We start from the raw sequence: 26,494 nt of genomic DNA, 5'->3' as shown, positions 1-26,494 counted from the left end.
GGAACTAAGATTTTATGTCCCTTGTGCCTGTAATTACACTGGCTCACTCACCCTTCAAACCGGAACACAACAATATCAAGTATTGCTGTTTTGCGGTAGAATATCTGATGAGTGGGTGGTACCTACCCAGACGAGCTTGCACAAAGCCCTACCACCAGTGAAAGGCCCTACCACCAGTGATGTTATGACCCTTATGGTCATAACATCTTAGTTCCCTTAAGATTTTTTTTATATTATAGGTAGGCTGATGAGCATATAGACCACTTGATGGTAAGTGGTCACCAACGCCCATAGACATAAGCATTGTTAGAAATGTTAACCCTCCCTTACGTCGCCTATGCGCCATCAACCTTAGGAACTAAGATGTAACATATCCCTTGTGGCTAGCACTCAGTTAATGCTCACTTTTAAATGATAAAATTACAGTTAACAATTTTAACACAAAACAACAACCACAGTTTCACTGAATTATTTAAACACTGATTAGAATTTAAAAACTTTTAAAACTGCAAACAAAGTTTGCGGGTTGAGAGTAAAAAATGTAACCTATTTATTTTGATGTAATAGAAATTATTTAACAAAGAAGCATTGTTACTTATAAATTAAAAGTTTAATGTTAACAATCATTTTGTTAATTAAGAACGTAAAATAGCAAAAAACGTTTTAAAAACAACCAACAGTGCTAACGGAACTTGTCGTTTTACGAAATCTAGAACAACTTTATTTTTTTTTTCAGCTTTTTGCCGTCCACTGCTGGACGAAAGCCTTCCCCATAGAACGCCAACCATCCCGATCTTGGGCAGTCCGCATCCATCCCGTACCTGCCACCTTTTTTAAATCGTCGGTCCACCTTGTCACAGGGCGACGTACACTACATTTGACTAAGCGTGGTCTCCACTCTAACACGTGTCGGCTCCATCGGCTATCAATGCGCCTGAAGACATGACCACTTCCACTTTAGCAAACTAATTCTACGCGCGATGTCGGTGACTTTAGTTTTCTGGCGAATATCCTCATTTATTTAAATGTAATTTAAAGTACAAAACAACTTTACGTTGTTTCTTATAAATGCAGATGATAATTTAAAAACTGGATTTTTAATTTAAAAATTAACTTTTTAACAAGTGAGATGTAACAGGTTTTCTCTTAAAAACCCTACTAAGCCATTACACATTATTTTTAATATTACCTACCTAAGTCATTCGCTTGAATCAATATTACTTAGTGAAGTAGACTTGTAAATTAATTTAGCAATAATCAACATAATCAAGTACATAGGAAAGAGTTATTATTTTACGAGTTGATGGGCCGGTTGGCGTGGTTGGTAGATACTTGCCTTTTACGCCGAAGTTTGTGGATTCGATTCCCACCCAGGAAAGACATTTGTGTGCATGAACATGTCTGTTTGTCCTGAGTCTGGGTGTAATTATCTATATAAGTATGTATTTACAAAAGAAAAGTAGTATATTAAGTATACAAGTAGTGAATAATGTCCCAGGATATTATTATTATTACGTGTAACGAGCTTAGAAAAATAATTGCTATTGCTTATGTCATATACCTTTTTTTTTTTTTTATAGAATAGGAAGGCGGACGAGCATATGGGCCACCTGATGGTAAGTGGTCACCAACGCTCTTAGACATTAGCATTGTAAGAAATGTCAACCATCGCTTACATATCCAATGCGCCACCAACCTTGGGAACTAAGATTTTATGTCCCTTGTGCCTGTAATTACACTGGCTCACTCACCCTTCAAACCGGAACACAACAATATCAAGTATTGCTGTTTTGCGGTAGAATATCTGATGAGTGGGTGGTACCTACCCAGACGAGCTTGCACAAAGCCCTACCACCAGTGTAACCTTTAAAGAATGAATAAATAATTAGTGAGACAATTTTAAAATAGAATCGAAAGTAAGATGAGCAACATTGCCTACAATCGTGATTTTCATAGAAAAATATTTCTTATCATTTAAATGGTTTAGACCACAGAATATAATAATCAATGTTCAATAAAAAGTAAAAAGTAATAGCCTGTGAATATCCCATAGCTGAGCTAAGGCCTCGTCTCGCTAAAAGAAAAAAAGCTAACCATCATATTGCTCCAATGCGGGTTGTATATACGTATGTAGCAAAAATTCAATAAAATAAATATAAATTAATTATATTGATTATGAAAACAAAAACAATATATTTATTATAAGAAATTTATTCATTAGTTTCATTAAAATTAATATTGAAAAATGTTTACAGAGATTTTTTTACAAACAATAATTTATTACAAAATACAGTATTTTCCTTATTTGTGCGTTGTTCATTATTTATTTTAAATATTAATAACAATACCTTACTCTAGTAATCTCATATAAATCATTAATCTAGGAGATTCGTTGTCTTCGAAACACTGCTTCATATATTGCAATAATATAGATTAAAATAGATCTACAATGTAATCCTTAATAAGACACTTACGTAAGTTTTAACATTTGTAAAAATTCTAAAAAAAACAAATCTACTTTGTACACTTAAGTTTATTTAATAATCTCAGTGGGAACTTATATTAACCGAAGTTCTAACTTAATGCTTATATAATTTTAATATTAATCCTGAAAATGCACCAAGAGTACATAAATCTTATTTTAAAATATAGAGGCACTTTGAAAATTCATCGTTAAATGTACAATTATTTAGGCACTTTTTTTTTTAAATTACTTACTCAATTTAAGTAAGTTGCTATTGTAATTAAAACAGTTGGAAGACAATTATTAAGCAAAAATTTTACATTATTTACAAGAATATCTAACAGTTGTGCGTGTCTTTTTAAAGCTAGCACGGCGTTTCTTATATCTAAGATAACTGAGTTTTAAAAAATGAATTAGAAAGTGATACCAAAAACTGGATGCGGAAGGCGGAAACAGGGAGCTTTGGCGCACCTTGGGAGAGGCCTATGTTCAGCAGTGGACAATGATTGGCTGTTGATGATGATGACCAAAAATTCAAGATCTATAGTCTAAGTTATTTCGAAATGGTTGAATTAAAATTAATGACGCTTATCTAGCGTACATAAAAGAGATTATAAATTTAGAATTTAAAATTAATCAGTCTCGAGCAAATTCAAAAAATTTATTAACATAAAATTCAAAACCCGTTTACGTTCTAGACTGTTACATTAAAAACTATTGTATCATTTGTAAATATTGATTTTCTTCATAAAACGAAGATAGCGAAGTTTGCAGATCATTCACAACCATATTGTCGCCGCCTTGTAAGGGGTGTGTACTACTTGAAACCATTTCCGAACTCTTCCAGTTTTCACAATTCTCCACGTATTCCAACGTCCTCTGATAAGTTTCTTGACGCATGGTATTCTGGTTCTTCTTCCTTCCATTTGTAGCCTCTATTTGTGATTGCGATATGTCCCACACCTGGACATCGGCTTGATTGTTTTGACTCCTCAAACTGTTCATACTGCAATCGGTTTGCTGTTCCCCATTTTTAACGATTTGATTACAGTTCATCGGTATTCTTGTACCGTTACCTGGTTTCTGACTCCCAGTCGACATATTAACAGAGTTTTGCATAGACTTTTGCATGTTGTGTTTATTGAACTGATTACCAGGATAATCCCATTGGTTATAGGATCTTTGATGGCTATAATATTGGTTATTGTTCATCATAGCCTGGTTATATTGGTGGTTGTTCTTTGGAGGCGGTGGACCCATTACATTAGCAGCGTTGGTCACGGAATTGTATGGAGGTGGTTGATGGTATTGTATATTTTGATTGCATTGGGCATTTTGTACTGGTTGACATTGGGGTTGTTGTTCACAATAACTGTTTAAAGCGCCCCGACTCATGTTGCCACTGTTGTCAACACTCATCATGGATGATCTAGATATTTGCATTGGGTGCATTTGATTACTTTGGTTTGAATAGTTCATCGGCTGCGTATAATTTATCATCTGGTTATTATATAATAAGTTCTGGTTTGCCATAACAGGCATTTGTGTTTGATTTTGATTGTAATGCTGCATTATTTGGTATTGCTGCATATTTTGATTCCTCATATTAAGGTTCACCTGGTTTTGTACAGGATATGGCGGTGCTTGATTGTAATTTTGGTTTTGGTATTGATTAGGAACATTATTATAGTTTTTATTAGGGACTTTATTATTACAATTCTGACGATTATTATATGGCGGTGCTGTCATCAGCTGAGACGAATTTATATTCATCATCATATTTTGGTTTTGGTTTTGAACGGGTTGAACATTCATTGTCATGTTAGAAATATTTTGTACCATTGGACTTGTAATCGGACTTTGCAACCCTGGATGCATAGGACTCTGCATGCCGTGGCTCATTGGACTAGCAATATTTTGAGCCATTGGACTCGCCATGTTCATCATGGGACTAGCAATATTTTGGGAATTAGGACTCCCAATATTGTTATGTCTAGGACTCATCATCATTTGGTTAGGCATTTGTGGACTCAAAAGACTTTGCATACTTTGCGGACTCATAGCGTTGTGTTGTGGAGACATCACACTCATAACACTTTGGGGACTCATAACGTTATATATACTTGGGGGACTCATGACTCCATGAGGCATGTGCTGCGGACTTCTAACACTTTGAGGGCTCATTGAGCTATGTGGAAGACTCTGAGGACTAAGCATGCTATGGGCTAAATTAGGACTCATGACTGTTTGTGGACTCATAACAATAGTCTTAGGACTCATAGCGGGTTTTTGAGTTAGTGAATTGTTCATTCTCATTCTATTCGATTGCTCAGTTTGGTTTGCGGTCATAGTTTGGAGGGACTGTAAAGGATTATTTGCTGAAGCATTTGATTTGGGAGGTTTTGAAAAATCTTGTTCACACTTTTCTGTCACCACTTCGGGGATAACTTGTTCTTGGAGAGGGGGATTTTTGTCATCTGGAGATTTAGCAACTAAAAGAGAGCCACTGTTGCCAGACATACTAACATCTAACGACCTTAAATCGACTTGGATATCACTTATATTGAGATCACTTCCTATGGCACCTAGATTTTTAAGAAGAGAATCGTCACTTGTTGCAACATCACTGATTTTGTCACTGGAATTGTTCGTGTTTTGAATTTCACTATTTATAGTGTCTTTGGTAGTAGTGTCTTTTTCTTCGCTTGTTACTGCAGGTTCTGGGTTGGTGGAGTCCGTTTTCGCTGGTGCTCCCGACTCGGTTCCCAATATTGATTGGTTAAGATATTGCATCATTTCGTCTGGTATCACCAGCTTGTTCTCCACCATTTCTCCTTCAGCCACCTTAAAAAAAATTTTTTTGTAATAGTATCAAATCATAATTACATTATTTTATGTACGTAAAGTCGCTATGTATCAGAATATGATAAAATATTTACCTGTTCAAGGTTAACTTCTTGATTTGGGTGATGAACTTGGGCTGTAGTGATGACCACAGTAGTGGTAGAGTTCGAACGAGACTCTTTATAGTTCACTTCATGGTCATCCTCCGTTTTAAAAGGAAATGGTGCATCACCCTGTAAATAACATAAAATACTATAATTTACATTCAAGTCTATTTTTTACTATTATTGTTATTATTATTATTTGTAGTCGTTTACTTACCACATCATCATTATTACACGGGTATGGTTGGTAGCCCTGGGCTTGGTCACTAAGGTTAGATTGTTCTGAGAGCCTCCTGGCCTCCTCCTTTACTTGCACGTTGGGATCTAGTTCCAATGCTAATTCTTCTGCTCTGACTTCTGAACATGTAACACCTCGTAGTAAGACGGCCTATAAACGTCAATAAAAATGTTAAAAATGTGAAATTGAATGGGTACGCTTATCTAATAAACTATATTTGTCTTAATCGAAGAGAATAACAGTTTATAAATTCCAATAGCAGAATAGAATACTCTTATGTTAGAGTTTAATAGAAAATGATTTATAAATATTAACTGACTCGTATATAAAATTGACTCGAAATATAAAATTATACGTCCATAAGGGCGTATAATTTTATATTCATTAAAATTCGTAGGTTTCTATATGGTTTATGTGGTCTACTTGGTCAATGTTTATTTTTAAGCTATCTTACTTGATTTCCTTGCGATGTTCTCACAGCTTGAACAGCTGCCAGCGCTGATGAAGGTGGTGGCGCGTAACCCACGCATGATACTTGACTAGACCTAAAATTATTTTTTTATACATATAGCTCGAGTAAAAAATGGAACGACGAAAAGAAAATACTATAAAAAAATGATACACTGGATAATTGGTTTATTGAGGAAATAATAAGTATTAAAGAAAACAAGCCGGTTGGCGTGGTTGGTAGAACACTTGCCTTTCACGCCGAAGGTTGTGGGTTCGATTCCCACCCAGGACAGACATTTGTGTGCATGAACATGTCTGTTTGTCCTGAGTCTGGGTGTAATTATCTATATAAGTATGTATTTACAAAAGAAAAGTAGTATATGTAGTATATAAGTTGTCTGGTTTCCATAGCACAAGCTTTGTACAAGCTTAATTTGGGATCAGATGGCCGTGTGTGAAAAATGTCCCAGGATATTATTATTATTATTATTAAGGTTAGGAAACCTGCATAATTCGATAATAACCCTTGTGCTAGCTCGCCTGTGTGCAACACATTCATTAACTATTCTATCACAAAAGAGAAAAATTCTGCATTACTGTGTCCTGGCTTAAACTAAAGAAAATCAATAAAAGGCAACCAGACCAACTTAATTCCTATGGGTGTCGGCGCGTATCAGTATCAGTAACACAAACCATACCTATCAGTTATCCCAATCTTAATAAAATTATTTAATATTTTTATTTAATTTTAGAACTTACCTTCGACTGCTATCTGGAGAAAGCTGGTCATACACAGTTGAGTGGTGTGATAATAATCGCTGTGGGCCGGCGATGCCTGTCGTGGTTGCGACCGCACCTGACACGACGGAGGCTTGGCTACTTTTGCGTGAAATGTCTGAGGATCTGTGAATAGAATAACAATGTTTTCATTGCATTCTTCTCAATGTATATCTATAATAACTGTGGTAATATAAAGCTAAAGAATTTATTTGTTTCTTTGAACGCATTTATTTTTAAGGTACGCTAGTTACGCGGGTGAAAATAACAGTAGCATGCGCAAGCGATCCTGTGGTACTACTCGTTAAGACGGAAGTAACCATTCCGCTGGATTTTAGTGGGTATTCCGATGATTGGGGCGCAGTCGGCGCCTTAGCCACCAGCGAGTCCCACTTACTGTTCCTGTTATAATAATAATAAGAGACAAAAATAATATAATGTTTACCTAGCACTGTATAAGCTGCTACCCGAAGAAATACCAGAATCTCGCCTCGTGTTCGGATGGCCAGTTTTAAGTTCGACCGTCACATTTGTTCCTCCGATCTCTGTTCTACCTGGCATTATACCTGGAAACATAATTTTACGATTAATGAAAAGGTGATCATAATCTAGAAGCCGCTTCAACGTCAAAATAATATTTCCTATTAAACAAAATGAAGTACGAAATCTTATGCATTATTTTTATAGTAGTAGAAATTCTAGTTGAGTAGAATGAACACAGAGAAAGATACACGTTTGGTGGTGACAAACAACACCACACGAAAAAGCGATGATCTTGAGGATTTCTATTAATTACAGTTTAAATATATTGAAACATGTTTTAGGTATTTTTTTATATTATAGAAAATCCTCACCTCCACCAATATCAGCGCCATGAATGGGCGGCATCAATCTCCCGACGCCCATCTTGTTCCCAAAGCGCGGCGCGTGGTGGTGCGCGCGCGGCTCGCCGATAGCGACCATCGCGCGCAACATCAGTGGCAACTGACCAACTTCGCCGACCACTTCCTGCTCGACCTGTGTGAAGACATATAGACTCTTGGTAAACACGCAAAGTTTTTCACTAGACAGTTTTTTTGTGTACTATGTATACTGTGTCCCGGTATAACGGATAATTCAGTTACAATAATAATCGTAATGTAAGGTCACCACCTACTACTTTGTGGCAAATAATTGTATTCCAGTACATGGAAACAAAATCTTCTTTTTTATGGGTTTCAGCTGCCTTATAAATCTAATATTAATGCTGATTAATGGCAGCACATCAATTCAACAGCGATAATTACCTCGCCGTCAAGTCTGAAGTAAGGAGCGCCGTTCTCATCACTAAAACCACCAAGACCTGATCCGCCGAAGTCGAGATCTCCTCCGCATTGTGCCGATAACTGTAATACATATATTTAACGAGTCAATATTAAGAAAATAACATTTAAAGTTGTTAAGATATTCACAAAACTATGTCAATTAATCTTTTCTAAACTCTAAGGAAAGCTTTTTAAAATACCAAAGAAATATTTTCAAATTTACCTGATGTGCCGGTGTATGAAGACCATGAGGTAAGGGAGACGCGGGGCTCTCGCTCTTGACGGAGGCAGAGGACGCGTGTCCGCGGACCCCGACGGGCACGCCGCCCTCCTCCGAGCGCGGGGACGAGCCGGCGCCGCCGCCCCCTGACTCGGCTGAGTCATCACCTCGACTACAACCTGGACATACATGTCAATTAATGATACAGATCTCACATCATTTCTTATAAAATGTTTACGGTACTTATTATAAAAATTCTTTCTTTACTTTACACCTACGTTGTGTAGAATATAATATTAAAAATTATGAGGTTTATAAATTTTATAAATACTTAAATGTGTATGTATTCTTTTTAATAGACGATATAGTCGATTTTCAAAAAGTAATATTTAGAATTGCTATATAATTTACCTTTATGCTTCTTACTGGCGTAGAATTCTGCACCATGTACCGTCTTGACATGCTTTCGAAGAGATGATGGGTCAGTATATCTTTTGGTACATCCAGGTGCTTTGCAAACGTATGGTTTCTGAAACAGAATGATTTATCTTTTATATTTATCCCATAATATTCAGGTAACAAAAATGGAAATCTTTGCCTTTAAAACTAATGATATTTTCATAGAATTTGGATCACACTCAGAGTAATAAAATTCATAATTTTTGTTTGATAAACATACAAATTGGAATTTTGGTAAGAAATATGGAATAGTGTTAAATCCATTAGAAATATTTTTCTACTATTATTTTACTCTAAGGAAACTTTCTCAAAATACTCGGAGTATTTGCATAATACAAACGGAATGTTAACATATAATTTGTAATTAGAGACGAATATTTGCGCCGTTCAATTCAACATGTACCATTCTGGCTACGACCCTTAACATTGTTTATCAAACATAAGACGGGATCAATGTGTTAAAGCATATAGCGTCCAATTCTTCTTGAAATAATAATAAAAACAAAAATCGGACTAAATGTTACCTCATTGCTATGTGTTCTATTCTGGTGCTTAGCCCGGTCACTGGCATTGGAAAATGCTTTCGCGCAACCAGGATATTCGCAAGTGTACGGTTTCTCCCCGGTATGGCTTCGTAAATGGGTCTTCAGATTTTCCAACCGAGAGTATGCTTTACAGCAACCCTCGAACTAGAAGAAAAAAAAAACAGATTTTTTTATAAAAACGTTTGGATAAGTGTAATTTTATATTTGTGTAATTAAGAGAACTGCTGGTTTATTTATTAATTACTTCTTCTTTTGAGATTAGGAACTTATTCCACCATCCTTTTTTATATAGTATAGGTTGACGGACGAGCATATGGGCCACCTGATGGCAAGTGGTCACCAACGCCCATAGACATTGGCATTGTATGAAATGTTAACCATCGCTTACATCGCCAATGCGCCACCAACCTTGGGGAATAAGATTTTATGTCCTTTGTACCTGTAATTACACTGGCCCACACCCTTCAAACCGGAACACAGCAATAACGAGTACTGCTGTTTTGCGGTAGAATATCTGATGAGTGGGTGGTACCTACCCAGACGAGCTTGCACAAAGCCTTACCACCAATAGAAACGCTGCTCCAATGCGGATTTATTGATATTATTGATAAAAACAATATAATACTCACTGTACATTTATGCGGTTTTTCGCCAGTATGTCTCCGCATGTGCACAACCAACATATATTGAGCCTTGAATGGTTTTTCGTCTCTGGAACATCCGACCCAACGGCACACGAACGCCTTTTTACTGGCATGAATGTGGTCCGTATTTATGTGCTTGACCAGATCATCTTGGGTTGGAAATTCTAATTTACAATCGACCTGAGAAAAAAAAATTGTTATAAAGCAACTATTTCCTACAATAGAGGAAGACATCAATGTCTAAATAAAAAAATAAAAAAGTTTTTTTTACTGGAAAACTTTATTGATCATTTTTAAAAGATGCATTACATTATTGAAAAATTAAGCTGAAATTGAGACATTTTATTTTTTTAAATGTAAAAAAGTATTCCAAGGTCTAAAACATACATTTCCCCATTAGCTTATGGAAAAAACTTACCCAATGACAATTGGTTTCAATGAAGTCCCCAGGTTCGTCTTTTGAATCTAAGCCGTCGTGGACAGTACTCTCTGCTGCTGCTGATAAGGGTTTATTGCTGTGCATGTTCTCCCTATGTGCTGATAGGCCTGGTGGTGACTTGCGTTGGGTCATAGCTGTTGATGCACTGTGTAAAAAGTAATAACTACATACAATTATTTATTTTTTATTTATTCAACAAAATTTTATATTTGTAACAACAGACAATTATTAAAACAATACAAAAAATAAATTAAACGCATGAACGAAATATAAATATAATTATTTATCGTAATGAATATTTAGAATAGAAACTTTGAAAGCCTTTCTAGTAATTATCGGGAGCTTGTCCCAAAGTGTAAGAATTATTTTCATTTTCTATAATAATTCTACTTCCTTAAACTCCAAATAAATTAAGATATCGTAAATACACAAAATTATACCAATACCCGATTGCTCCAAAATTCTTAGTAATTTAATCATTATAATTTAATCTGTCAATATGCCTTACCTATCAGCTTCCATCACGCTGGTGATCTCAGGTTGCTGTTGTGGTTGTTGCATGTGCTGTGGTGGTGTTCCCAATCCAGGCCTTACGTCTACTGGGCCACCTATTAACAGCTGCGTCGGCGAGGATATGTGAGATCTGTAAACGAAAATATTTTTTTTTGTTTTAACAAGAAAATTAGGTGAGACTATAATCTTTACATCTTCCAAAATTATTGAATGTTTCTACGTTGCTATCAATAATATAGTAACGCAGTAAATGACAAAAAACATTTATTGTATATAATCCTTACCTATGAATTCCAGCAACAAGATGCGCGTGGGCAGCATGATGTGCAGCAGCCGCCGCCGCTTGTTGGTGAGCAGGATCGAGCAAGACGCCCCCAGGTAACACCCCACTCCCACCAACAACACCACCACGAGCCAAGAGTTGTTGGGCAAGTGATGCGTGTGAAAGGGAGAGCGCGGGAGATATTGCACCTATGGATATTAAAAATCATGTTTTAGATTAGACAAGTTAATAAAAACATACTTCATCGAAAATTTAAAGAGGTTACACCGACATTTGAAAAGAAACCTCGCACCGATGTATAAACACACCGTACCGATAGGAAAAGACCACATAGGGCGTTTAAAAGCTAAATAGCTACTAACACTGTCTTAGTCATTATCATAAATGCAGGAATTGTTTTGTCATTTTGTCATGTGAAATTACTTCATTAAATAAAATTATGCTACACGTTTTTAGTGAAACTTACCAGCACTGAGATGTCCATAGCTGCCAGTGGACGCTGCAGATGGAGCTCTGACCGCTAAGCTTGCTGGCGATGCTCTGATCACAGCTGCTAGGTCCAAAGATTCAGCTGAATATGGACTCCAGGATACAGCTCTTTTTCTGTTAGCAGAAGCGCCTATAGCCCCTCCTGATAACCTAAGACGATTTGGAGAAGCTATTCTTGATCCTAAAAACATTCCAAAAATTATTACATGTAAAATCTAATTTAATGTAATTATTTTATTCTCTTCATTTAACATTTGGTGTATTTTACCTTCTAAGCTAAGCTGAAAATCTTGACTCGCTAGCGTGCTTCCCGCATGCAGTTCTGGATGTAAACTGCGGGCTGCGCTTAAATATTCTAAGCCTGTAACAATAAATGAATTATAATTATGTTTTTAAAGTACCTAGAAAATGCATGAGAAGACACTTCTAAAAAGAAATTGTAAACCTTTTTATCCTTCATAATGTATAATACATTATCTTAAACTAAACTTTCAGAGAAACTAATAAATATAACAAAAAATAATGGTAAAACTGAATACTCAAGATATGAGTAGTTAAAAATAAATATTGCTCTTTCCAAATTTCAAAATACCTATAAAGGAACCGTCTTAAGTCTCTAAATTATTGTAACGTATAAAAGCACTCTAAAAATAAACCATAATTATGTTAACAAACTTTTATATAATGTGCATTATTTCTTTAAAAATATTTTTATTAATAAATATACTAATAAGACAGAGCCATATTCAACACCTGTGAATATATTTAACAGATAATAAAAAACCAACACAAAAACTAACTGGTTAAAACTTCGATTGTTAAAATAGATATGTCGTAGACAATTCCTGCCGAAATCAAAGTCACGAACCGTTAATAATTTATAACCGTTTATCACTCAAATAAAGCTGTAATTCAATACACTATATTAATAAACCATAGATACCAATTCGCCGAATGCATGACAAAGTCTACTTCATTTAAATTCAGACACAAATCAAGTTACTTTAGTCATTCTAGACCTTAATATCAACAGATTGAGATGTCAACAGTGGTCCACTTTGAATATAAAGTGTCCACTTAACGCTGTATGTGATTAATAACGAACCGCTAGACGTTTACGAGCTATTTCACTGGATATCATTATATGCTTGCTAAATGAAGACGCTTCCAAATATGCGTCGGCTAATTTCTGACCCTACGTTTCGTTGTCCTCGACATTCTATCGTTTGTGTGGATTTAATTATTCTTTTTTGGATACGCTTAATTAAAACGGTTCAAAAATACTTAAATATTCAATAAAAAACTTTATGTTGTGAATAAAAATAAAATATAATTTAATTAAACTAAAGTTTACTAAATTTTTTTAATATATTTTTTTCTCTTTAGTATCTACCTGGGATTTAGAGTTTATGAAATATTAAATCAAATATTTAACAGGTATTAAATTTTAACAACTTATTTGACGTATTTTTTGCTTGCAAGGTAAATACATTCACGTCGCAAAAAGTGTAGGAGCAAAAAATTTACGAACAACCTCACATATTTTATGCCGCTTAATTATAGCGCCAAGCAAAAACAATCTATTACTTCACCGTGATTATTTAGTTATTAATCAAACCTAATCAACTTAAAGCCTCGTCACGAACGTTATTGCTCGAGAATCCCCATTATAATTACATGCCTTATACCTTCAAAAACAAACACGTTTTTAAAGCGCAAAACGAGCAAGACATCTTGATTTGTTGATCACGCTCTTTCGAGCCGAGGCGGGCGATTTGGACTGAAATAATAGGTTGATGCAAAAGGCGCGAGGGACCACCAATTTGACGGACACCCATAACAACAAGAAAACGACCGCGATTCCGAAAACCTCCCAAAATATTGCATGTGGTCCGTTTGACGCGCCGCCCGACTACCAAAATTTTTATGTCTTCATCCTCTGTGAGAACGAGCAGAACATCGATATATCGCTCCGATAAAAAAGCGATCATCGATCGACTCAAATAATTCAGTCCGTTCCGAATTCCACCCGTTCGCTGGTCGCGATGGTCACCCTAACGACATTCGTGTAACCGCGCGCAAAAACATTATTCGAATACTGTCTTTATATTCTTTTTTCGATCGGTTGAATATTGAACGATCGGGCGAATCGAGTGAGTCGCTTTTTGCTCGTCGATTATTCGACTGTGGCCGAGTCGGTTTCCAACTGATGTATTAATTTTTATCGCTCTCGATTGGGCGTAAAATTAGTTGGGATGGATGACATCTAGTGTGGGTTTCGTGGTCACGTTTGGCGTTAAAATATGAATGTCAATAGCTTTGTTCGGCGGCGTCTTTATAGCTTACGTAGTGACTTTGTAACATCGTATACTAATGAGACTCGCTGTAAATTATGAGCTTAGTTATTTCACGAAACGCGGCAAGATGAAGGAGTTGCGATGTAAATTTGTAATGCCTTAGACATTTTTATTCTACGTATTCATAATATTCACTATCGATAACAAAAGGTATTTTGTATATAATAAACGTTTTAATGGACCTCTTCCGTATTCCGTTTTATGAAACAATAATTGAAGCAACATATTAGTCTGACATATTGTGTATGTACATATCTTGATATTTAACATAAATTTAAATTGGGTTATTTAAACTGTACTCACTGAAATGTAAGAAAAAAAACGTATTTATAAGCTATTTTATTAAAAATACTTCGTCTTAGTTTTTATTGTGGCTATCTCTATCAAAACGCATCTTAGTGCAATTAAAGAAAAAGCATTGCGAGGATATCATTTGTCTGCTTAGATTCTGTCACATGTACATTTAATTTTGGCACAGTGTGTTTGAATGAGCTTTAAACCTCCTTAATACCTCCTCCTTAGGGCCAACAATACTAACGATTTGCAATGGTCAGCATTGCTTATAATATCATAATACATATAACAAAATATTTAAAGCAATATAAAGGAACTAATCTATAACGTATTTTATATAATGCTTAGTATTAAAAAGACGTAAAAGTACTGTACACTTCATATACATACCTACGTACTTAAAATAAATATGATCTGTTGATTTTTTTGATGGCGATATTCGCAAGGTGGCTGGCATCGGATGGAGATTAAGAGCTGAAGATCGAGCTCAGTGGCGTGCCATTGGAGAGGCCTATGTCCAGTAGTGGACGACAAAAGGACGACGATGATGATGATAATAATCATGATGATGTTGATTTTTTTGTCAAACACAACTATCGAGAATACATCAATCGAGAGACAATCACATAATCGTTGAGTATCCTAAAATATTCTTATTTAAACCGTCACTTGTCATAAAACGATTAGCCCTGAGTCGGATCCGCGAAAAAAACCTTAACGAGGTTTTTATAATCAACAGTAACAGGTAGTGGTGAGATATAACGCAGGTGCTTCTTAGAATTTGATAAAAAATATTAAATTCTGAACGGGGTTGATGCCGCCGCATTAAAATTATGTTTTTTTTTTGCTGCGCAGGCGCAAACTGTCAGACGCATTGAGTTAACTTTATAGACACCCGGTAAACGATTATGCGTTTAAAATATTTATTTAATTTTAGTTTGACAGTATTTAATGAGTTAGGTTATTTTTTTTAAGTATTTCCTGACTGACTAAACTGTCATTGTTGTTGATTTTTTAACCAGTCAGTACAATCTCCGAGTGTTGCTTATACTGTTCTGATAATAAAATTGTGTTTAACAATTCCGCAGACCATTTTAAATTTACAAATAACGAAATATAAAATGCATCTTTAAAAAAAATAGAGCTGTGCTGTATTTAATTAAATGATAAAAAAATATATTTATATATAACTTCTTGGAGTAACTTGCCGGTTCTTTTCGGTAGAATCTACATTCTGAGACGGTGTTAGCTTTACATAATACACGTATTCATTACTGTAATGTTAGATCGTTCATGTTGATAATATTTTAATATATAAATAGCATATTTATATTATGTAAATAACTCAATTATTCCAGAAGGTTCTAAAATAAAATCATAATGTGACTTGCACCAACACGTAATTAAGTTGGACGACATAATTATAGGTCGTCCCAGGCCACATACAGCCATCTCATTCACACGTTACGAATACTGGTATTGCTGTCTCTGTTTGTCGTTCGCATGGTAATCAGCAATGATTTATTCTTAAATGATCCGCTTAAAATCCCTCGGTATTAATTCTGCTTCCAGGCTACTAGTTCTAAGATTGTTAGTCATTTTATGGTGTTTTAAATATGTTTCATAGTGTTAAACTTAGGTTTCATTTTTTTAAATTTTCAAAGGCACACGGGTAACCGTTTCATGTGATACTAAGTAAACGCGACTGCTCATTGGCATAAGCGCTGTAACAAATGTATAACATTCCTTAGCTCAATGGTGCGAAATTATCATATAATTAATCTATGCTGATATATCTCTAGCTGTTGTCTAATTATACTGGGCTACACCTTGCCGAAATAATCAGAAAACCCTTTAATCTTTATCAAAGATTTGGTTAAAAGTCGAGCTAGCACTACTGACTTTTTCTATACTTCATTTAGGCTTATGCCGTCTAGTGATCGGCGATAAAAAACATGAAAAAACCCGCATTTGTCTTATGAAAATCAGCCACATGTATATCCAACCAGCATTGAAGCAGCGTAGTGGTATAAACTAAAAACCTTCGTCTCAAAAAGAAGACCTTAGAACCAGAAAGGACCGAACCCTTCAAACTGGAACACAAATACTATAACTTGGTGGTATTCTACCTGGGTATACTTGCACAAAGCCTTATCACAATTGTCTTATATATAGAAGATCTAATTTATTAATAACACTTTTACTGGTGGTAGGGCTTTGTGCAAGCTCGTCTGGGTAGGTACCACCCACTCATCAGATATTCTACCGCAAAACAGCAATACTTGATATTGTTGTGTTCCGGTTTGAAGGGTGAGTGAGCCAGTGTAATTATAGGCACAAGGGACATAAAATCTTAGTTCCCAAGATTGGTGGCGCATTGGCTATAAGCGATGGTTGACATTTCTTACAATACCAATGTCTAAGGGCGTTTGGTGACCACTTACCATCAGGTGGCCCATACGCTCGTCCACCTTCCTATTCTATAAAAAAAAAAAAAAAATTTTCCTCTTAAGATTCCTCCAGACAAATAAAAAATACCAAATTTTATGACATGAAAAATCATTCTATTAAAATTGATTCAATCAGTTATCGAACCCACTACTACACAACTCGGACATGTCTTAAAAATCTTGATATTATCTATAAATATCAAGTCAATTTACGCTTTAATGGACGAATGGGTTTTTAATGAATTTTGACATAAATATAAGATAGGTCTTAAAACAGGACGTAACGTTCACACTAGCCAAATGTAGACTGACGCGAACAAGGTAAGTCCTAGATTGTAAATAGATTGTATCCACTAGCTCAGACTCCGTGTATTTGATTGCATAAAAAATTTACATTTTTTAACCTGGTAGATCAAGATGCATTCTAAGTTTATACTCCCTAATTTATCTTGCTGCTATTAATTAATACATTGTATTGATTTGTTCCTGAGTGAGCCAGTGTAATTATAAGCATTAATAGGAGTGGGTGGCATATAAACTATGTAAGGAATTGTCTATTTACACCTTATTCTTTTAAATTTTTGCACTACTTAATAACTGATCAAATCTAAATAGCTTTACAAAGTGTATGTATTTGGTTTTAATGTATTCGAGAAAATGAAATTGAATCGTGCTATCTAAATTCTACCGCCTTCTAAAAATACAGTTATGAATGTATCCAAATTTTTAAATTAAGAAATCAATATATTATCAAAATATACCAAACAAATGAACACTCAATTATTTTTATTTCTATTCCAAAAACATTTATCTTTCTTAATTCTATCTTCAAAGGTTGTAAATCTTCACGCCGACCGTCATAGTTAACACCCTAAGGGTTCGAAAACAAACCAATACTATTCTGGAGGATAATTAAACAGACCCCTTGTGATTAGTTGCCGGAAGGACATGTGGGCGCAGCTTGTCGGTATTCGATTTCTTCCGATAATTACTATACCCTTCTTGTTTTAACGAAATCTAATAGGAACATCTAGAAACATCTTCTTTAAATTTCATTTCAAATGCTTTTATTGCTTTTTATAAGTACAATCGTTTATATACTGAAAGACTGACAAATGTTTTAGTGGTCAAAACCATTTATACTACAAGCAAATCATCTCTTATACTGTCTGTGCTAAAAAAAAAACTCAAAAATCACATCCCATTTCTAGCCCCGGGTAGAACCGATGAGAAACTCATTAGTTTCTATTTACCCCCTAAATTACATTGCTATGTTAAGTAAAAATGAAACATGGCCGCATGAGCCGGTTGGCGTGGTTGGTAGATACTTGCCTTTCGAGCCGAATGTTGTGGGTTCTATTCCCACCCACAGACATTTGTGTGCATGAACATGTCTGCTTTTCCTGAGGCTGAGTGTAATTATCTATATAAGTATGTATTTACAGAAGAAAAGTACAATATATATATAGAATATCAGTTGTCTGGTTTCCATAGCACAATCTCTGCTTAATTTGGGATCAGATGGCCGTGTGTGAATAATGTCCCAGGATATTATTATTATAACATTATTTAAATTGTGAACAGTATTATTTCAATTTAATTCCACGTGCAAGGAACACTAACATAGAATGTATGTTATATTACTAAGACGCGTTATTAACACAAATTGTCACCTAAATATATATTCATGCTATTTGTCAGTCTGTACGTCGTCTCGTCATAACATAAATCACAAGATGACATCTTATAAATCCGAGTGCATGTCAGCAAGTGAGCATATCTGTACAATTAATGTTCAAATATATCTAATTTCTGATTTTAATGCTGTATCTTTCGGAGTCTGTTTGGAATTCTTTGTTAATAATAGATCGAATTGAATGTGCTATGAGTAATGTACGACATTATTACGACGATTTTTCAAGCCTGCAGATAAGTCAGAAAAAGTATTAACTAAATGTGATTAGGATAAGACAGAGCATTAATATAAGGAATCGTTTGATAATCATGATGTTCTACTGACATGACAACCATTCTCAAGTAATATCCAACTATGCAGGAGATGTAGTAGCGTTATCCGAGGCACATGAATACTAACACTGTCAATTTCTAAGCTTCAAACTGCTATTGAGATTCTCACAGAAAAACAATTATATTTTTTTTGGCCTAACCCTAACCGAATTTGAACCCAGGACATTAAGCAGCCTTTTAATATAGCCACTACACTAGACCAAAGACTAAGTAATCAATAAAATAGTAAAGTAATCAATGTGCGGAAACATACAAATATAATAACTCAAATGTAACCCGAGTTGAAGACACACAGAACCATGTTCCTCCTAAAATATTATTCAAAACCAAAACACATCGTCACCACATGTGAGAATTCGCATTTGCGCACAAAAACACGTGTTAACTTGATAATGAGCTTTCTCGGAAAGCAGCAGAACGACAAAGCTTGTTACATGATTTATACTTCCCCCTACACTTGAACAACAATTAAAGAATTACACCTCTTCAAACATAATTACAAGATTCAATTAGATTATATCATTATTAGTATTGAGAATATCAGCCAATGTTTAATTCATTTTTAAAGTAAATAGTATTTACATAATTGTACTGAAATTTCTAAGACTGGTTACTGTAGCAGAAAACATATGTTCCCGTGTACTGTATTATGAAATTGCTAAATAAGGGCAAAAAAATCTCTTTCTAAGGTATAAATCCTAAAAATTAATATACAAACAATGAGCTGAGATAAGTTAGTATTTAGATCTGTCTAGAGTATATTCTATTCCAACTTTATATTTAACTAACCTAACCATCCTGGCTTCGCCCGCTTAGATAAAAATAGGAAGAAAAAATATATTAGATGTGCTTAAAATCCGCTCTTAAAAATTGCACTTATACACTTATATAATACAAAAATAGATAGATAAATAAAATTGATTATTCTTTACATATTTTATCATTATAATAGTAATTCTTAAGTTTATAGAATTTTATAAAAGACCATGTGTCGAGCAATTCGAATAAGTTTTTAGATAAAACTCTAACCAATCTCATAAAATATATAATAAAAGTGTACTGTTTATTGCGACCTTCTAGACTGGCCACGTTATTAAACCACAATTCATTTTCTAGCTATAAATATATCTCCAAAAAATCCCTCAACGTATCAGAATAAATCATAATACATTTATACCCACCAGTGCAGTAACCTCCCCTCCCCTCTTCCCTCCCTCTGTGGTACTCCGCTGGTGATGCAAAGCAAAATCGCCATGCTGGGGATTGACGTTCGCTGCGACCTTAGTCCAAGGGATTACATCGAGGCTGTTATAAAAACAGCTTCACGGAAACTCGGAGTTCTGAACAAGGTGCGGCGCTTTTTCACGCCTCAACAACTGTGCCTGCTGTACAAAACACAGGTACGGTCTTGCGTGGAATATTGCTCGCACCTTTGGGATGGCTCCGCTAAGTACCTACTTGAGGCCTTGGACCGGTTGCAGCGACGTGCCGTACGCATTATTGGCGACGTAACGGTCACAAACACCCTTGAACCTTTACAATTGCGTCGTGAGATAGCAGCACTGAGCGCTTTCTATCGACTGTATCACGGCGATTGCTCTGAGGAATTATTCTCTCTAATCCCTGCTTCCCTCTTCCTTCTTAAGTCCACGCGAGCTGGTTCTCGATGTCACCGCCTAACTGTGACATCAATTCCATCGCGTACAAAGAAATTTGGCAACTCCTTTCTTTGTCGCAGTTCCAAAAAATGGAATTCCTTACCAGCTCACGTGTTCCCCTCCTCTTACAACCCGGGTTCCTTCAAACGAGGCGTGAAGAGGCATCTTGCGGGCCGGCAAGGCGAAGGCGGCTAGTGCAGAACGTTTTTCCCGTCTGTACTGGCCGTCGTCGCGTTTGGACTCTACTACCACTTACCATCAGGTGGAGTAGAGTCATATGCCCTCCCGGCGAATATAAAAAAAAAAAAAAAAAAACGCATCCAGCTAAAGTAAGCTACGTAACCTCAACGGTGGAAAACATTTTTGGCCAATTTGGGACATTAAAAAAAGGTTGACTTAATTAAAAAACTACTGTATTACTTAATTAAAAAATACTATTACTTAATTAAAAATGTATGTAGTATGTACTTAATTAAAAAACTACTGTATATATCGTATATATATTACTTGCCAAAATATAACACAAATGTCTAGCAAGTACAAAGTCATTTACTTACTTGATTTATATAATATTATGTCTTATTTCAATCTAAATGATAATTTATATTAAAACCCGCCGCGCTAATAATAATAAGTTAATTATAAAACTAAATAAGACATTAAATTGCTAGATAAACATCTTAATGTATATATATAAACAGGAAAGATGTAATGTTTGTAAATTATATATTTTAAAGAACATCTCATAAAAATATTATGTATACATTTTTAAATATAGAATGAGATAGATTACTGGTGACAGATTTTTTGAAGTCCAGGATTTCTAATATTCAGTTGTATGTGTGTCATAATTATTTACTAGTACATATTTAATTTTATGTATTGCATAAATAATATTTTTACATTCCTTATTTATATTTTCTTGTGTTCAAGGTTGTCTGTTAGAGATTGCTTAAAGTGATAAGGCCGCCTTTGTACACTATAATTAAATTAATATTGTATATTTAATTTTCTATTCTCTCTTTCAATACTGCCAAACTTCATTATTCGACCAGTTCTTTTCGTCGGTCTAGTAACTAGTTTAAAGGTCGTAGATCTTCAGTTCAAGTAGCCGAGTCTTCCAATACAGATAAAATAAAAAACCGATACTAAAAAAATATTGAAATTGATGTCACTTGATATAAAGTGACCGCTATCACAGACTATGCGCACGCGGGAAGTAGATAGAAAAAAAATTAATCTATCATAGCTACAATTAATTTTAAATACATCAAAAAAAAAAAAAAAATACTACTAAAAATAGTTAACGATCGATGACCCTAGTGATTACAAGTTATTACTTTAAATATCATTCAGAACAACATTTAATGGACACCGTTGTAATCGATTTCCACGCACAATAATCGATACTAGATATTATCATTGAATCCATTTAGGCTGGCGTTCCATCAATTAAATGGCACCATGTAGAGCGAATACTTAATAATCATCTTTATCGTTGTACATTGCAGGTAATATAAGTAGGATCGTGACAAAATATTATTTCGTTATAAAGAAGTAGCCTGTCCTTCCTCGTAGCCTAAGGTTGCTTTTTATTTAATTTCATCAAAATCATTTCAGTATTCTAGCCGTGTAAGCGTAACAGATAGACAGAGAAACTTTTATTTATAATATTAGTACAGATTGACCAAATGACTTGACGATACTTTTACCCAAAAGTTTTAAGCTAAAAGTGGCGCTAAATAAGATGGATTGTGATCTTTAAGAATTGGCGAAACGCCAATCGCATTAGGATTAACCCTTCATACGTCTTACACATAATGTAATTACGTTTTCTATCGAAGTGGGGCTTAAAAAAACAGGAATCAATGTTTCTGGGAACAATTATGTACGTGTGTCGTGGGCGGAACGGTGTGGTATAAGTCACGAGCGGATGCGAAGTTACATAACAGAACACTTTGAATTTCATAATAACATTTTATAGATTGAAAATATTATTATATAATACATAAAAAAAAACTTATTTAAAAACACCAAGGCAATATAGAAATGTAATTTTTCCGTTTAATCGCAATTTCAATTCTCTGACAAAAAATGACGAGCTGTATCATTAAACTAATACAAGCTGTGCCGGCGGCTTCGCCTACGTGATATTCAGTTTATAACTATAATAATTTTATTATTACTAGTTAAAATCAGTTCAATATTGTATCGATTACAAACAAACTATTTTTTCCTCTTTATAGTAATAAAGAACTACGTTAACAGTTCTGGTTAGTAGTGCCATCAAATACATTAGACAAATAAGTGTTTATAGTAATGTGAGTAGTTTTGTTTGTGCTCTAATTATTTCTGTAAAAAGAGGTCTTTCAATATGAAGTTTTTCTTAATAATTCAAAAACAAATTAATCGCCAAATTGTAATTTTTTAACTAATATTAATGTACTCCAGACCGATTTCAGCCACGGCGGCCAATCTCAAGAGAGATTAGCCAACTGCGTAGGAGATATTATAGTGCACAAGTGTGTGCGCAAATACAGGTGCACTCTCTATGCCCTAACTCTCATAATCCGATGGGACAGCAATCCGACACGACCGGAAAGAGTTTAGGCGCAGGACCAACGGCTTTACGTGCTTTCCGAGACACGGGAATGTACACACTTCCAACTTTCAGACTCCGGGCTGCTACTGAGAATTATCTGATAGAAAAACCCAACAACTTTTTATTGGTCCGACCTGGGAATTGAACCCAGGATCTCAGGGTCTGCGGCCTTATATTAAGCCACTAGACCACAGACTAGACGAGGCAGTCAATTTTTTAACTACAAACAATACAAACATATATTTTAGATATGATTACTAAGCATCGCTTCTATGATATGGACCACTAACTGTGAAGCTTACACCAATAAGATGAAACTTGTTTCAGAGATGTCTCAATCTCGATACAGACCGGATCAATCGTGCCGACGGGTTTTTTATCGGATATGATCAAACAGGTTCCTTGAAGAAATTGTTGACTATCGTTCAAAACATTTATAACTATTATTTGTCTATCATTTATATAATCGTTATTTCTATTCCGAATATTAAATACCATTATGACACTAATTAAGAAATATGGTGATATCGCATTAATTATATTATAGAAGATACGAACTAAATTAATATATGAAAAATGATTAACAACCCTAGCTTACAAGATAACATTTATAAAGGCAGCACTACTTAACAATAAAAAACCGTTACCGCTGAGTAAACTCAAATATTAAATAATAAAACACTCGATAATGTTGAAAAAGTAAATAAAAATGACGATATGAACGATGTTAATGCTGGCACGATAAACCACAAAGAAATTATCGCCATTAAAGCGGAGATAAAAGATATTTATTAAATTGTTTCACTTGCTACAAGCGCAGCAGGTCAGCTATCCGATATGGACGTCGTCGATCACTTAGTAAGAGCGGAGTTGATAGTGGTTACTCTCAACACAACAGTAAAAATAAAAAAACTTACTAGACTGATTATTATATTGATCATGGCCTTTCAACAAATACTTAATAAGAATATGAGATTATTGAAAATAGAATTCGAGAAAATAACGTTTATTTAATACCAATAAAATCATCATCGTTCATCTAAAAAATACATTACAAATTTAATAAAACTTTGAAAAGATAATATTTCTTCCGTCGAGTTAATGCATTCGTTTGAATTATATATACAATAATTTTAACTAATTTATTGATCCAATTAAGCCCCAAAGTCATCAAATGAAAGAAAAACACATAATTAAATGAATGCTACATAAACAATAGCTTGGAAATATGTGTAAAATGTTGATTAAGCATAAAAATATAATACAAACGGTTTCTTGTACAAGAAATGACGCTCCGAGGACCATTTTGGTGAAACGGAATAAAAAGTCATTCAATTAAAGGACCCGAGATCAGAATTAAGCCTTCCACGTTTAAAATGCATTAATCCGGTCACTTGTCATGCGCGGGCGCAATCTCTGCGTCTCTCTCTAAAACCCGTTCCGGTTCACCTCTCGTTTCATCTTGACAAAGATTAGGGTCCAGAAACATGCTTCTTTGACAAAGATAATTAAGTATATATATGGAAAGTCACCAAATACTAACACTTTTCACTTAGTATTTTTCACTCGGTAACCGTAATACTAACTAGTTTTATTAAGCGTTCATTCTTACCTCAATAATCACAATTAGCCAATTAATCTACGTTCCATTAATTTTTAGAGACATTTCTGAATCTGTCAATATCAGTATCTTGTCCATTCGTTTGACATCTGTTATAATTCTTTCTCTTTTTACAGCCACAGTGCTTAAGTCTTTTTGTTTTATTTTAATTTGGGAGTAACATGAACTCTCAATCTTTCGTTCACAGTTTTTACGCTCGGTTAACTCAGACCTGGGCCTTAATTTATGATTATCGAAGGTCGAAGACGCATATCGAGTTGGACTATACGAATAATAATATTTCGATATACTGACGACTTTTACGATACCAACGCTTAACGATTTTATAATCTCACACTCGCAGCATAAACAGTTTATGACTTCAAAATTAATGCGAATCGGTACCACTTGATTGCAAATTCGAGAACTTTTTTATTAGTATCATCTTAATATTTCGAAATCATTTTCTGGATTCCACACAATCAACGCCATTTTAATTCTCTTGCGTGGTAGTTTATTAAATCGTTTCAAAAATTATTCTCAGTGAACTGACAGGTAGATAAAGTAATTAAGGTTTGCCGAGAAAATTCTTTTACACGTAATAAAGGGGATCTGTGCAAACGAGTCCATTAAGGTAAATACGAAGACTTAATCAACTGGACATGACCGGATCTCCTTGAAGACCTAAAATAAAACGAAATCACTGCGCGACAAGTTGCAGTTTTACTAAATGTTAATACAGAAAATCTTTCATGTAGTTGACAGTTAGGTTTGTTCGAATTTAGCTGAAGAATCTTGATCTTTTTTTTAAATTTAAATTTGATGGTAATTTTGATGCAAGTTCGTTCGTATTTCTCGTTGCGTTCAGAAACCAATGTAAATGAATCAACATCTTTATTACAGTAGCTTTTAAGTCCGAGTTCCTTTATTTTTTCTGTGTTGTCATCATTTATAACATGAAACATTGCGGTATCTACAGTATTTTAAGCTCTGTCAATAAATGTTAAGGTAGGATTCCCTGTGAGGTTTCATGTCGTAGGAGTAGTTGTTTGTTTAAAAGGACTTTATCGCGGCACGTAGGCTCGATTTGAATAAAAATACAATTTATATGTGTCGGAGAGTTCGGCAAGGCAGTGTTGGGTTACGAAGCCGGTCGGACGACTCGGCTCCCAATTTGCTGGTGCATTTCTGAGTAAGTTATTAAGTTTCGGCTTGTCACTTCGGTTGCGAAATTTCGCAGTCCACTGATGATGTTTAATATTTTGCATAAAAATGCAGATGTGCAGATTACGGAATTTTTTATACACATATATTGTATAGATAGATATATAAAAAATGTTAAGATATGGAACTAATCAAATTGCGAATTCGTTTGTTTTATATCCCTATTATCTGACAAACGACAGACATTGAAAAAACAATCTAAGCATACGCCTTGGTATGCTTACTAAAAGTCGTATACTAAAAGACTTACTATTCAAAAATAAAATGAGTAACAAAGATTGATTAGGATCGTGGAGATAAGAAATGAGTTGTTTAAATAAAAGTAAAATTTAAGTGATTTTTATATATGATACTGGATTTTTTGTCATATTACAATTCAAAGTGATTAATGCAAAGTATATAGAAAACACTTATATATAAATCCACTTTGTTAGTTTTTATGATATAATAAATTGACTAAAAGAAATCAACGACACAAAATTAATTGGAATTGATATGAACTATAAAA

General features: G+C 34.6%; 1 protein-coding gene across 3 annotated transcripts in view; it reads right to left on the bottom strand.

The window, feature by feature from the left end:
* Nucleotides 1-2,253: 2,253 nt before the first annotated feature.
* LOC126777823 (transcriptional activator cubitus interruptus) overlaps nucleotides 2,254-26,494 on the bottom strand; it is a 101,995-nt gene continuing 77,754 nt past the window's right edge. For 2 of the 3 annotated variants that reach the window (XM_050501003.1, XM_050501005.1), the window contains 17 exons: nucleotides 12,042-12,134; nucleotides 11,751-11,954; nucleotides 11,286-11,472; nucleotides 10,997-11,131; nucleotides 10,468-10,651; nucleotides 10,035-10,229; nucleotides 9,385-9,549; nucleotides 8,813-8,930; nucleotides 8,405-8,580; nucleotides 8,164-8,262; nucleotides 7,732-7,894; nucleotides 7,323-7,443; nucleotides 6,860-7,003; nucleotides 6,105-6,195; nucleotides 5,630-5,800; nucleotides 5,404-5,541; nucleotides 2,254-5,308 (listed from right to left, as the gene is read on the bottom strand). In XM_050501003.1, the coding sequence (XP_050356960.1) occupies nucleotides 3,179-5,308; nucleotides 5,404-5,541; nucleotides 5,630-5,800; nucleotides 6,105-6,195; nucleotides 6,860-7,003; nucleotides 7,323-7,443; nucleotides 7,732-7,894; nucleotides 8,164-8,262; nucleotides 8,405-8,580; nucleotides 8,813-8,930; nucleotides 9,385-9,549; nucleotides 10,035-10,229; nucleotides 10,468-10,651; nucleotides 10,997-11,131; nucleotides 11,286-11,472; nucleotides 11,751-11,954; nucleotides 12,042-12,134 (4,514 nt within the window). In that variant the 3' untranslated portion in view covers nucleotides 2,254-3,178. The remainder of the gene's footprint in view (nucleotides 5,309-5,403; nucleotides 5,542-5,629; nucleotides 5,801-6,104; nucleotides 6,196-6,859; nucleotides 7,004-7,322; nucleotides 7,444-7,731; nucleotides 7,895-8,163; nucleotides 8,263-8,404; nucleotides 8,581-8,812; nucleotides 8,931-9,384; nucleotides 9,550-10,034; nucleotides 10,230-10,467; nucleotides 10,652-10,996; nucleotides 11,132-11,285; nucleotides 11,473-11,750; nucleotides 11,955-12,041; nucleotides 12,135-26,494) is intronic. The other variant, XM_050501004.1, reaches the window with a different exon arrangement.

The sequence above is a fragment of the Nymphalis io genome, chromosome 24 (genome assembly GCF_905147045.1).
Source record: "Nymphalis io chromosome 24, ilAglIoxx1.1, whole genome shotgun sequence".
NCBI classification, from domain to species: Eukaryota; Metazoa; Arthropoda; class Insecta; order Lepidoptera; family Nymphalidae; genus Nymphalis; species Nymphalis io.
The sequence above is the reverse complement of the archived record's forward strand: the minus strand, read 5'-3'. Positions and strand labels throughout refer to the sequence as shown.